A 14,603-nucleotide genomic window follows, 5' to 3' on the forward strand; every position below is an offset into this window, starting at 1 on the left:
AGAACTATGCTGCTAACATCTGTGCTGTTAACAAGCAACAACATAAAGAAATAAATGAGATGAGTAACATCGGTTGTTTATTCTGTTCACAACCTCACTCTGTGAATGACTGTCAAATGCAAAAAAAGTCCTCCAACAGTCTCACACATTCATGTCAAAAAGGTGAGCAACAGGGACAGATGTGGCAGTGAACCTGAGCCAGTTGTAAATAACACACTTGTATCAGCTGAAACCTTTGGAAGCCAAACAGGGGAAGCAGTTGAATTTATTTAAATATATACATTACATATTTATACATGTAATGTATTTATACATGTAATGTATGTATACATGTAATGTATACATACATTACATTTATACATTAATACATATTTATGTATTATTCTCTTTTTTTCCTCTCTTTATTCATTTGACATTTTTTTATATTTTACCCTTGATTTTCACATGTTCACAACTTTGATGCTGCTACCCTATGCGCCCCCCAATTGCCCCTCGGGGCCAAATAAAATGTTTCTGATTCTGATTCTGATTCTGGTTGTTAATTGGAACCAACGCTTCTCAGTTGCTGGAACCATAGGAGGTGGTCAATTGATAAGGAGATGGACCCGTGCCATTAAAACCCTACTGGGATGGGTTGTCAGTGGCTAATGTAAAGATTTGGAAAGTCACAATAATGTCTGTCAATCTGTCTCTGTGAACCAACTATCTGTGGAGTCATTCGACCTGCTATTGGAAAAGCCGTACTTGCAAGACTTTAATGAAAAGGATTCTGAAGACAAAATGGAAATGTCAAGAGAGGAGGTAAGATTCACTGAAATCATGGAGCTATTTGTAAAATAGCAAGATGGACACTTGAGTATAGAGCTGCCATTTAAAACCAGAGAGGATTTTGCCATATAACCATTGTGTTGCTCTACAGCCTCTCTCTTCAAGAAAGAGGAAAATGGAAAGAAATGAGAAATTCCATCAAGAGTACACAAAATTCCTTGCTGATTTCATCTGCAGTGGGTTTGCCAAAATGGTCCAACAAGGTGTATTGCATGCTGGTGAAGAAAATGTGTTCTACATACTTGATCAGGGTGTTTGCCATTCATGCAAAAGGAAAGTTACAGGTTGTCTTTGACTGTGGTTCCAAACATCAAGTTACACCCCTGAATGGATAACTTTTTCAGGTCCCAAAACTTTCAAGTTCCTTGGAGTGCTTTTAAGGTTCAGACAAGAGCACATCGACTTTATGTCTGACATAAAATCTATGTTTCATCAAATAAAAGTGGCAGAGGTGGATAAAGAATTTCTTTGATTCTTATGATGGCCCACTGGACATTTGACAAAAAGAAATTGCTGAGTACAGAATGATCATCAAAGCAGCTTTCCTGATGAGGTGTTTGACACTGTGTACAGAAATGATTATGTGGATGACTGCTTCAAAAGTTCAGAGTCTGTGGAGAAAGCAGAAATCGTTCTGAGGGACCTCAGTGACTTGTGCCATAAAGGGTGCTTTCATCCTATACAATGCATCAGCAACAGTCGCCATGGTCTTCAAGCTATTCCTGAGAAAGAGCACTAAAAATGTAAGTGAAGTTGACTTGGACAGAGATCAAGTGGTATGTTGAGAAGAGAGTTCAGCATCCCAACAGTCTGGTGTATGAAGCTGTTGGTGAGTCTGGTGGAGCGGGCCCGGGGGCTCTGTTACCTTCTCCCGGAAGGCAGGAGGCCGAATGAGTGGTTGGTGTTGCCAACAGTCAAGGACACTTTACAGGTAAAGTGGGCAGGTGTGTATGTCTCTCAGGGAGAGGAGTGGGGCACTGATGATTCTTCCAGCTGCGTTCATGATGAGCTGCAGAGCTTTCCTGTCGTAGTCTGTGCAGCTCCTACTCCACACAGTAATACAGCTGGTCAGGATGCTCTCGATGGTGCCCCAGTAGAAGGTGTGCATGATGGGTGTGGAGGCTTACGCTTGCTTGAGTTTGCGATGGAAGTAGAGGCACCGCTGTGCCTTTTTCAACCCCACGAATTTGGTGCTGCTTGGTGTGGCCTCTCCAGAAGTCAACAACAATCTCCTTGGTTTTGATGACAATCAGCAGGAGGTTGTTGCACCACATGGTGAGAAGGTTGACCTCCTTCCTGTAGTGGGTTTGTCCTCCTTGGTGATGAGACCCACCAGAGTTGTGTTGCCCACAAATTTCACCATGTAATTGGTGCTGTAGGTGGGTTTGCAGTGGGGAATCATCAGGGTGAAGAGTAGGGGACTGAGCACACAGCCCTGGGGGGCCCCTGTGTTGGATGTGATGCTTCTCAAGATGTAGTTGCCAACTCGTACTGCTTGTGGCCTCTCCCAGAGGAAATCAGTTGCAAGTTGCAGAGGAAGGTTTTGAGCCTCAGCTGTTGTAGTTTGGTGATCAGCTGTTGTGTCCAGGTGGGTGAGAACTAGGGAGAGAGCTGAGCAGATTGCGTTCTCTGTGTCTCGCACTTTGTGTCACTGCCGTCCATCAGTAAAGTTGACTCCGAAGGTGCGCATCTCTCTTCGCGCAGCAGTCCAGCCTTTCGGAACCCGTTGGTGATGGTGGATTCTTTCACAGCACCCCAGGCTGTTAGGATCCACTGACAGACATCAGAAAAGGATGCTTTTTGCATGCGGGTGATTTTTGTGAATGACTTCCCACCACTTGTCATCCAAGTCTCCCACTCAACCCGGAGTGCAACTTTAAATGCCCGATTCACACAGATGTCAAGTGGCTGCAAATACTTTGTTGTATCTCCAGGAATCACAGCTGGAATAGAGTTTGTTTTCTCCATCGCTGCTTTCACAGACTGTGATGTGGGCCCTCATGCTATCCAAAAAAAGCAGTACTTTTTACCGGTGTAAAAATTCCTCCCAGGCACTTGCTGTAGCACTCGGTTAACCATTCCTTCAATAGGCCATCCATCATCCACCCTTTGGTGTTCACTTTGACCACTATGCCTTTCGAAAGCTGCTCTTAAGCATAGTTATGCGCTTAAAAATCATCGGTGGTGGAAGTTTTTGTCCGGATGCCGTGCATACCAGAACGCAGGTGAAGTGTGTTCTCTCTAGGCCTGTTGTTTTCAACAACACGGATGATGAGCCTGTCGGCCGAGTGTTTTGGCTTTAGGTCAGATCTGTGCAGTGGATACACCTTGGCCACCTGCTCTCTGTATGTTCACCCAGTCCTCCAAGACATTTTCAAGTTCAGGCCACCTGCTTTTTCTGTCCTCTAAAAGCTTTTCTCAACTTTTGGCATCGCATGAGCTTTTCCAGCTGCTACCCCCAGCGTCTCGCCATAGGTTCATTGACGCTAAGCTTGTGTGCAATATACAAGTGTCAGCAAAACAAATACACATTGTGAGTTGCACAATTTTTCAAAATGTATTGATAAATTGAAAAGTAGTGTATTCCAGAACCCGTTTTAAAGGGTCTGGTAGTTGAACAAATATGCAATGATAATCATCTGCTCTGCAAAAACTTTTAGCAAATCAAGTTCTTTTAAATAGCAATATTTCCATTACACGGCAACAGCTGAAATTTTTAACAACCATCCTCCCTTCCTCCCTTCCCCTCAAAAAGGAAACAACCACTGTGGGAACAGTGGGAACACCCACTTGGTCCAGTGATTGCAGGTCAGTAGCACTCACTCCAATCACTATGAGGTGCTTTGAGAGACTGGTGCTGGCCTTCATTCAGAACAATATTCCGGACAACCTGAACCCCCTGTGAGTTGAATACAGGTCCACCAGAGATGCCATAGCTGCCACTCTCCTGTGCTCCCTCTCTGCACATCATCTTCCTGACTGGCAGACCCCAGTCAGTAAGAGTAGGTATGGTAGGATGTGTCCTCAGTCCCATCATCTACACCAGGGGTCCCCAAACTTTTTCCTTCTCTGACAGGGGGGCCAGGCCAGATTGTAACAAAAAGTGTGAGGATCGCAGAGGTGTCTAAAAGTAAACATTTATTGGTTTCCAGAAAGCCACACAGAACCAAAAATTAACCCTTTCTGGGATCTTGACAGGGAAAAAAATCAGAAAATAAATAATAACATTATAAATGAAATGATAACACTATTTATGAAATAAATAATAACCAAATAACCCTTTTCAAGTTTTTCACAGAAAAAAAGACCAAGGAACATCAACTTTCTTATAGACACAACTGTTTGCAGCTCTCTCATATCAAATTAACTGTGAAAACCAGAAAGCAAGCCGGCTATGAAACCGAAATGACACCAACATAACACATTTCCCTACCAGTATGGTTGTAGAACGGATTTTAACCCCTGTAGATTTCAAAATGATTATATTTGTTTGTGCTCAGAATGACTCGTTCAAGTCAGAAAAGTAAGTTTACCAATATATGTAATTAGACCAGCCCAATTAGACCGTGAGACACACCAACCATACTGGGAGCCCCATCAGTCATGATGCTAACAAGCATTGAGGAGTTCAGGTTCAACTCTTCCGTGGTTTGGCATACTTTGCCGAAAATAGTCTACCCCGTCGTAGTCCCTTTGAGACTTTGGAGGGCTGCCAGATCCTTGCACATTTCAAAGTTTGCGCTAACACCACAAATAAAAATTAGTCTCCTGCCGCAGGTGGGCATACACATTACCCCCAATTTCTTCAACGGGTCTGGTGATGGTAGTCGCCGACAGACGCACAACATTAAAGACATCTGTCTTCTTGGGACAAACCTCCTCCGCGACAGCATTCAAAAATTTCTTGACAAATTCTCCATCAGTGAAAGGTTTTCCGCTGCATGCTATCAGTTGAGCAACCCGAAAGCTTGCTCGAACAGAGGACTGGTTCAGCTGAGCTTGGCGTACAAATGTACTGTACATAACAGTCCACTTTTTAGCTTTGAGAGTTTGTCTGCTCACATTTGGCCTTGCAAGCTATCATACCTGTCTTTGTGACGGAATTCATAATGTTGGCGCCGATTGTATTCTTTGAATACAGCCACCATCTCTTGACAGATGAGAGAAACAGCCTTTTCTTTGAATTGAACAAAAAAAAAAAACGTTTGTCCATTGCAGGTTAAATACCCTGCATTAAGAATCCATTTTTTCTTACCTAATCTTTTTGCTATTATGCCATTGACATCGAGCAGAAGCAGCGTTCATTATATTACCGATAAAGGAGAAATAAAACGTGGTCAAATGGTACTTCTCACGTTACCTCAGAGCACTATCCCAGCAAGTACTTGGTGGCATTTCCTGAGGATGCACTTCACTTAACTGTCTATTTAAGCTATTTGCAAACAACCTGCATCTGAACTTTGTGAGCTCTGTCCTCAAAGCTGTGTTGCGGGCATCAAATTCAAAATGACTGAATATTTGCAAAAAAAACATTGTGTACAAGTTTATCAGTTTGAACATTGAATATCTCCTCTTTGGAGTGTATTCAACTGAATATTGGTTGAAAATGATTTGCAAATCACTGTATCCTGTTTTCATTTTCATATTACACAGCATCCCAACTTTATTGGAATTGGGATTTGTATCAATATTTATTTGGATGCACTGTGGACAGCAAAGTAAGAATTTCATTGCACAGGGAAACACGTCTCCGGAATGTACACTTGAAAATAAACCCTTTGAATCTTGAATCTGGTCTAATGTGAACGGTACTGCCAGATTAGGTGGGAGAGAAAAGCTATTGACGAGAAGATGAAAACTGGGCTGCTTTTGAATACTGGTGGGAGTTTTTTTGAAAATATTATGAGAGTGATTTTACCAAACAAACTATTGCTTGATGGTCAAAAGCACATGGTTGAAAAAAACAAGTATGTTCTATCCAGTGTTGATGGTGAAAAAAGAGGGCTTAACATTCTTACTTGTAAAATGCTATTAAATGCATTTTATTAATTATCTACTTTCACTGACAATATTTTGGGTGCATTTTTGGAATTCGAATTACTCGTTGTGTGGGGTCCTCCTTTATTCGTTTTTTTAATTTGTGGCATTTTGTTGGTGCATGGGTGGTTTTAAATTGAGATAAGGCTGAACTCTGTCTGGCAATCCTGCAGAGAGCGCGATGGAGGCCGCCGCTAGACCGAAGCTGCAGAGCCGTCAGACCCAGCACCGTGACCCGGCAGCCATGGAGCCAGAACCGTGGCCGGTAATCCGTCCTCCGGGAAGTTGTTTCCCGTGTTGCTTTTTATTGATTTCACCGCAGATTGTGTTGATGAAGTGGTTGGAAAATGAAGCTCGTCTGTTTTGCTTGAAATGAATAAATAAATAAACAAATGAATAGATAGATAAATAAATGAAAACGATGAAAAATTTGTCACACCACAATCGATTTGCAAAAAAAAGAGGCTTAACTAAGCCTCATCAACGAGTTCAAAGTTTGTTTTAGACGCTTCTGCTTCTTATTTAAGAGGCGGTCATATTTTCTTAAACAGGCCTGACCCTGACCATTAGCCACCCCACCCTCGTTGTTCGTTATTTTATTTACCGCTTTTTAATGACCAGTATTGTCGGTATTCGTGCACATTTATAGTTATATTGTCATTTCATTTTATGAATTCAGATTTGGAGTTTTGCAGTTGCTATATTAATGTGCACGGCGTTGATTAAATTGACTGGAATGCACAGGAGAAAGGCCAATATCTGTAAGTGTGCAATTTTACAATCACAAATGTGCATAAATATTGCTTTTTCGATGACTGAAGTTGAACGCTGTGGGGAAAAAATGAAATGTCCTTGCGGTGTTAACAGCTGTGCAACATTGCGATATGTCTTATTTCTGTGCAACTTGTGTTGTGTTAGCAACTGTGCTACATGCACTTTGCCTGTCTTGTCGCCCAGGCTGTTCTCTAATATGTGTACGTGAAGGACATACTAATGTACCCAAGAAGGTATCATGATTTAGCTGCTAAATGTATCCATGTTCTCTCTCTCCTTGTCTCTCCATAACAGGTTGCCTACAACATGATTGGGTGTCCAGTCTGTAAGAAGACTGCACCCTGCTCAGCCAAACAGAAAGTCTTGAGCTATGCTGATCATTGTTGACAGTTGTGGGCTATCGTTGGTTGTTCTTCTTAACTCGATGCATCTTTTTCTGTAATAAATTCTTGTAATCTCAGAATGCTTCTTGTTGTCTTGCCTCCTCACCTTAGAGACTTTTGCCACTGCACATGTGATATGAGGTGGGCACAGCATTTGTTTAGACAACTATAAATGAGCACAGCTATTGATTATTTGACCTTTTAAATAAACAACAGTTTCTATTCTCTGCACCAGCTTAAAGCTTTATCAGCTGGAATGATTGCATTTGCTGAGCAGGAGGCTCAACCTTTGAGTATTACTTCCACTGTCCCATTGAAGTAAAATCCACCACTAGATCAGGAGCTCCCAAGAATGGCAAGGGGCATCGCTACCTACCTGGTCAATCCTCGCTGACTATGAACTTCTTTAAAAGGTGTTTCTTTTTGTTATTGGTCTACTAACGATGAATTGAAGAAGCTGGCCGTGCTCAGCTTAGGCAGCCAACTTGGATATTTCTTCAGCTTTCTTACTGGACCATCTTAAACGAATGCTCATTTTAATTGCTTTGAAACATATTGTTGTAATGTCATTTAACCTTACTATCACTTAGGAGTTGACCAGAGTTGGTTTCCTCTCCAGTTGGTGAACCCACAACAGCAGGCTTTGGAAATGTGGATGAAGAACACTGGCACAGAGCTGGTTCAAGTGAATGGTCAGAGGAAGTATGGAGGACCACCCAGAGGTATGATAGCTCAGATATACAGCCTACCAAGTATTTTCGCTATATTTCAAAATATTAATACTAATTTAGGCAAAGGAGTGGTTCATGGCGGTGCAGTGGTTCATGTTTCTGCCTTGATCCCCACAAGGAGCACATGTGTGGAGTTTGCATGTTCTCCTCGTGCCTGCATGGGTTTCTTCCATGGGTTAAGATGCCACCACAGCACAATACCAGGGCTCATTTGTGCTTTTTTATTTATTGTTTTACATCCTTACTAATTTACCCATGTCTTTTCGATGTTTTAACACATTTTCATACTTACTGCAGGTCACTGCGGACAGCAAAATAAGAATTTCATTGTCTTCTTCTTATTTCAGCTTTTCCCTCCAGGGGTCGCACAAGCGAATCAGCCTTTTCCAGCTAACCCTATTCTCTGTATCCTCCTCTCTCACTATGTCCATAAATCTTCTCTTTGGTCTTCCTCGAGAGCTCCTGCCTGGCAGCTCCAATTCCAGCATCTGTCTACTAATATATTCACAATCCCTCCTTTGTCCATGACCGAACCATCTCAGTCTGGCTTCTCTGACCTTCTCTCCAAAACATCTATCATGAGCTGTCCCTCTGATAGACTCGTTCCTGATCCTATCCATCCTGGTCACTCCCAAAGAGAACCTAAGTATCTTCATCTCTGCGGCCTCTAGCTCTGCCACCTGCATTTTTGTCATTTGAACTGTCCGTACAGCATCGCTGGTCTCACCACTGTACACCTTTCCTTTCATTCTGGACAGCATTGAGTTTAGGGGGGTGTGTATTATTTGTCTTCGTGTGTGCGCATGTGAGCCTGCGGACTTCAATCTCCATTCAGTCCCTCCCAAATGTCTCTGATGACAAAGACACACCTGTTGCCATGTACATAACCTCGGAGAGTTCTGATACGGAGACAGACTTGATGGGGGGGGGGGGGGGGGGGGGGGGGGGGGGGGGCATCTTGTCTGTGTAACATCCAGGAGAGTGTAGAGATACCACGGCGGCATCGGGGGGGCCAATGAAGATAACAATCATTTGGGTTCACTGTAGTTTTCCATCTGCTTTAAGTCTTTTCTGGCTCTTTCGGTGGATACAATTGTCCGAAGAAGGTGGCTAATTTCCGTTGAGTCGAGCTGCCAACTTCGCCACAGTAAAACAATACCTCACTGGCTGCTTGCTATAAAGAGAAATTGTGCAGGTGATACAATCTATGAAATCTTCTATTTCTGTCTTTATCGTCATGCCTCCAATAACACCATCTGTCACATGGCAATTTTAAAGCATACATTTTACACTTAAATGAATTGATTTAGTAAATGAAATTGTGCATCTTTTGATTTTCGTATTTACAGATTTCAACAATAGAGGACAAAATAAACTACTGCAACTATCAAGGATAAAAGCAAAAATATGACATTTGTGGCTTTTGCTGCGTTTGGCTACATAGCCACAATCTCCCTGAAAACATACAGAACTATGAAGGAAATCAATGCAGAGGACAGACAGAAGGCTCAGACTATGCGTATTTAACATTACTATTTGGTAATGGGCGTTATTTTTATTGGCCTATGGCCAACACCTGGGGTTTTTGCAATGTATGTTTTCTAATTATTCTTTAATTGATTTAATCAAAATAACTGCTACTGAAGAACCTGGGCTACTCAAGAGAAATCAAGGTAAATGTATACAAATTAAGAAACAACAATATTCGAAAATGTGTTTTTTTTCTGTCTGGTATCTCAGTCAAATTCAGACTCCTGTTGCTCATATGGACATATGGATAACCTGGTGCTATCCACACCATTGTTTTCTCCTCTGTTGGCAGGATGGAATGGCCCCGCCCCTGGACGCCAATGTGAGATCTTCATCCGTGGGATCCCAAGGCAGATTTACGAAGACGTGCTGATTCCCCTTTTCAGCTCTGTGGGGCAGATCTGGGAGTTCCGGCTCATGATGAACTTCAGCGGGCAAAACCGTGGCTTTGCCTTTGCTAAGTATACATCAGCGGATGTGGCAACCAGTGCGGTCCGACTTTTTGATGGTCACAGTCTGGAGCCAGGTTCTGCTCTCACTGTCCGCCATAGCTTGGACAAGAAACATCTCTGGATTGAAAACCTGCCAGTCACCATGGACCAAGGTCATCTGCTTCAGGTATAGCACAGTCTCATGGAACCATTGTGTTTTCAGGCTAATGTTGAAAGTAATGAATTTCATCACTTCCCACCAACTTTATTTAAATGAAAGAAAGCCTGCTTAATGCCAATGTATTACTACGCCAGGAGTTCCATGTCTGCGTCTCGATTTTTTCGGGGGCCCTAAGTTACTGAATTTTAAAGGTTTTGCTCTTTCTCAGATATACGTTTAATCTCACCATGATCTATTAGAACTGAAGAAGCCTCTCAGTTTTCCTCTCAGACATTCTACCTCTTATTCAAGTGCAGTTGCCAAGACCAGACTTGACAACCTCCCTCTGATACTTTGCAACTTAAAGGCCTTTTTCTTGTTGTGCTCAAAGCACCAAAAATCAACTGCAATGGTTATTTCTGGAAACAGACAATCACCAGATGTTGATAAAAACATTAAACAAACAGGTGACACAGTTAAAAGCACAACTTCCATTCTGTATGTCTTTAAATGCACAGATCAACATCCTGGTGTTCACTAAACAACACATGTCAACAAATCAACTCTGCATCAGAATTAATCATAATCCCATAGACATCAAGTCTTTCCACGTGCATTGACACAGAGTAGTTTCCAACACACAAACCCCAGGATAACACCAGAATACAGCATAAGAAATAAAATTAAATCTAGGTACAAGATCTACTTGGAGAACTCAACTGGATTTCACTGAATGAAAGTCAGAGTATTGTTTCAGACCTCAAACTGACTGTACATCTTGGAAGAAAAGTAGAACTGCCTAAACACTTTAAACAATAGGTAAATATTAGAGCCATCATACCCTGAGTGTGCCTTCTTAATTATTGCTCGCAGGTTCTCCATGGAATGACAGAAGGTGTGGAGAAAGTTAAAGTGCTTCATGAAGGCAACAAAGTGTCAGCCTTGGTGACCTTCTCCTACCATTATGCTGCGTCCCTGTCCCGGATGGTGCTGGTGGAAGGTAGGCGCAGTTTGTGAGTCCAGGCCAGCTCTGGCCTTCAAACATCTTTTTGTGTCATGTTAGTATTTTTCCCAACTATTGTTCCAAATTTAAGCATGTTTAGCACCTGAGGTTTGTGGGAGAATTATCTTTGTGCGCATCTAAGACGAAAGCAGTAGTAATATTACTTAAAAACAAAGAGGGGCCCAGAGGGTGTGTTCTAACTACTGGGGGACTGCTCCTCATTCTCCCTGAAAAGGTCTGGTCAGGTGTGCTGGAGAGGAGGGTCCATCGGATAGTTGAGCCTTGCATTTAGTTTTGTCATTCTGGTCATGTAACATTGTACCAGCTCCATTCCCCTAGCAGGGTCCTTGAGGGTACTTGAGAGTTTGCCTCAGTCTATGTTTAATGGATATGGAGAAGCCATTGGACCGTGCCCCTCGGGCTCCTGTAAAAGGGATGCTCCAGGAGTATGGCGTACCCTAAATGGGGGCCATTCCGTCTCTTTATGACAGGTGTCTGGTGTGCATCACCTGCAGTTAGTCGGATTTGTTTCCAGTGAGAGTTGGACCTGGCCAGGGCTGCCCTTTGTCACAAGTTCTGTTCATAACATTTATGGACAGAACTTAAAAGTGTAGCCAGGGTGTCAAGGGGATCCAGTTTCGGGACCTTGGGATTGGTCTCTGCTATTTGCAGATCATGTGATCCTGTTGGCTTCGATGATCTCCAGCTCTCACTGGAGTGGTTCGCAACTGAAGTGGCTGGGAAAGAGATCAGCACCTCGGTCTTTCAGGTTAGGGAGGAGGGCCTACCTCGAGTGGAGGAGTTGAGGTGTTTCGGCATTATGTTCACCAGTGAGGGAAGAATGGAGAAGAAAATCGACAGGCAGATAGATGCAGCATCAGGATTAATGCACAGTCTACATCAGTCTGTCGTGGTGAAAAAGGAGGTGAGCCAATTGGGGTGCTTGATTTACTGGTCAATCTACATTCCTACCCTCAACTGTGGTTGTGAGCTGTGGGCAGTGACAAAAAGAACAAGATGACTGATGAAAGTGGACAAAATGAGTTTTCTTTGCAGAGTTTCTGGGCTCTCCCTCAGCAATAGGGGGAGGAGCTTGGTCATTCAGGAGATGCTTGGAGAAGAGCTGCTGCTCCTCCACAATGGGAAGAGCCAGGTGAGGTGACTCTGGCATCTGGTCAGTATGCCTCCTGAATGCATGGCCCTGGTGGGGTGTCCTGGGCCATTCCCAATGAGAGGAGGCCCCAGGGACAACCCAGGACATGCTGGGGGGACCATGTCTCTGGGCCGGCCTGGGAGCCCCTTGGGATTCCCATTGAAAAGCTGGATCATCTGACTGTGGAGATGGAAGTGTGGACCTCTTTTCTTTGGCTCCCTTCCCCTAAGACCCCACCCTGGATATGCATGGATGAAGAAAAGATATTTTCAAATAATATGATTGACATTCAAAATTGGCAAAAAATGTTACAAATTCAATCAAATACATACAAAATAAGAATGGTAAGACTACACAGTAAAAGCAAGATGCCCCACCCAGACTATTTTCTGCATGTTTCAACTAAAAACTCCAGAAAAGCCCAAACATTGAAGTCACCATCCCTGAAAAAGCACTGAACTGTTCCACTTCCAGGTTAAACCAAAAAGTTCCCAGTCCCAGACAGTTGCAACTTAAACTGCTGCACGGCCTTTCAATTTTTTTGCTAATTCCTTATTCCTTGAACTTCCTGAATCTGCATCCTAAGTGCTTAACTTCTACCTTTGTTTCATCACCAGCATTCAAGAGGGACTTTGGATTAAATATCTCAGTCCACTGGTGGGGAGACATCAAAAGGGCAAGGCAGAATAATCTTAGGCCTCCTAGCGAACCCACCTGCCCTTTATTACAACTCCCTTTCCGCACTCCTCAACTTACCCGCCAAGCCTGGTCACCACCCCAGCAACTCTGCCAGAGTTGTGCAGGGCAATGGGGGGCTCCCAGGGTCATCTGGTTTCCGCAGCAGTCCCAGAAACTTCGATGCCGCTGCTGTGCAAGGTGTGTGAAATGAGTGGGTGTGTCCTGCTTTTCCATAGTTACACCTTCAGACATGGTGAGAAAGATGGATCCTTCTGCTTCAACTTCCTAAACATCTTTGGCATATCTGTGGTTAGCAAAGGTTAGCGTCTTACCGGAACCCACTGCTATCCATACACAGGTGGCAGATCTAAAGGCGGTAGCTTTTCAGGTGGGAGCCCAGCAGTTCCGAGACGCTGTGTCCCAGATAGTCCTCTCATAAGTTCCTCTTTTGAATTCTTATTTTTCAATATGTTAAAAAAAACTGTTAATAGTAAGTAGTTTGATTTATGCATGTTTTATTATGAATAGTGAACCTGTTTTATGGCTCTCTTTTGTTACTCTGTTTTGAAGTTTAACTGGTTCATTTTTATTAAACTTTTTTTTAAAAGTGAGTTTGGTGTATTCCTTAAACTGAGGAGGATTATTAGATTTTACAAAAGGATTCTGACATACAGTGTTGTGAAAACTTTTATTTCGTTCTGGAGGCTTCTTTAAGGAAGTCCGTAAATGACAGACTGGTCCGAATGGTGTTTAGATATTTATTTGAGGCCTCAAATGTACAAGTCCCACAGAGTACAGAGTAATCTGAGGTAGTACAAAGACTAAACTCCAGGGTGTTTTTTTTATACCTTAGCAGGACCATTGGGCCCCCCTTGATGATGGATCCCTGTGTAACAGTCACATTTTCCTAAGGAACCAACGTCACAAGCTTCTAGACAATGAGTTTGTTAAAAACCATGAGATTTAGAGGTAAGCCGCTGCATCAAAAGGAGGGGCAGCTGGGGGTCTGGTCTCCATCACAGTGGTGAGGTGTGATGTAGGGATAACAGAGACATTCAAGGTGGAGGTGGGAATTCTTCAAGGATCAGCTCTGAGCCCCTTCTTGTTTGCAGTAGTGACGGACAGGCTGATAGATGAGGTTATCAGGAATCTCCATGGACTATGAAGTTGGCAGATGGCATTGTGATCTGTAGTGAGAGCAGGGAACAGGTTGAGGAAAATCTATTGAGGTGGAGGTATGGTCTTGAAAGGCGAGGCATGAATGTTATTAGCAGCAAGACAGTATATGTGTGTTAATGAGAGGAACCCAGGTGGAATGGTAAGGCTACAGGGAGCGGTGATCAAGAAGTTGGGGGATTTTAGGTACTTGGGGCCAAAAGTCCAGAGCAGCGGACGGGGTGCAGAGTGGAAAAGAGGAGAAGAGTAGGGCTCAAGCAGGGTGAATTGTTGGAGAAAAGTGTCAGGGGTTCTATGCGATAGAGGACTTATCAGTCAGAATGAAAGGAAAAGTGGACAAAACAGTGGTGAGACTGGCGATGCTGTATGGCCTGGTGACAGTGACAAAAAGACAGGAGGCAGAGCTAGAGGCCACCGAGATGAAGATGCTAAGGTTCTCTTTGGGAGATACCAAGATGGATAGGATCAGGAATGAGTCTATCAGAGGAACAGCACATGTTAGATGTTTTGGAGAGAAGGTCAGAGAAGCCAGACTGAGATGGTTCTGTCATGGACAGAGGACGGATAGTGAATGTATTGGTAGACGGATGCTGGAATTGGAGCTGCCAGGCAGAGGAAGACCAAAGAGAAGATTTATGGATGTAGTGAGAGAGGATATGAAGGTAGTTGGTGTGAGAGAGGAGGATACAGAGAATAGGGTTAGATAGAGAAGGTAGGCC

At 43.3% G+C, this 14,603-nt stretch overlaps 1 protein-coding gene across 1 annotated transcript; it reads left to right on the forward strand.

The window, feature by feature from the left end:
* Positions 1 to 6,046: 6,046 nt before the first annotated feature.
* dnd1 (DND microRNA-mediated repression inhibitor 1) lies at positions 6,047 to 12,700 on the forward strand (the record flags this gene model as incomplete). The annotated part of the gene is made up of 5 exons (XM_086174546.1): positions 6,047 to 6,130; positions 7,642 to 7,744; positions 9,576 to 9,901; positions 10,748 to 10,874; positions 12,648 to 12,700. Coding segments are annotated over exons 1-5 (693 nt in total), but the record flags the coding sequence as incomplete, so codon positions are not given.
* Positions 12,701 to 14,603: the final 1,903 nt, after the last annotated feature.

The sequence above is a fragment of the Fistularia commersonii genome, chromosome 27 (genome assembly GCF_037954325.1).
Source record: "Fistularia commersonii isolate RoL2024-O1a breed Wild chromosome 27, RoL_Fcom_v1.0, whole genome shotgun sequence".
NCBI classification, from domain to species: domain Eukaryota; kingdom Metazoa; phylum Chordata; class Actinopteri; order Syngnathiformes; family Fistulariidae; genus Fistularia; species Fistularia commersonii.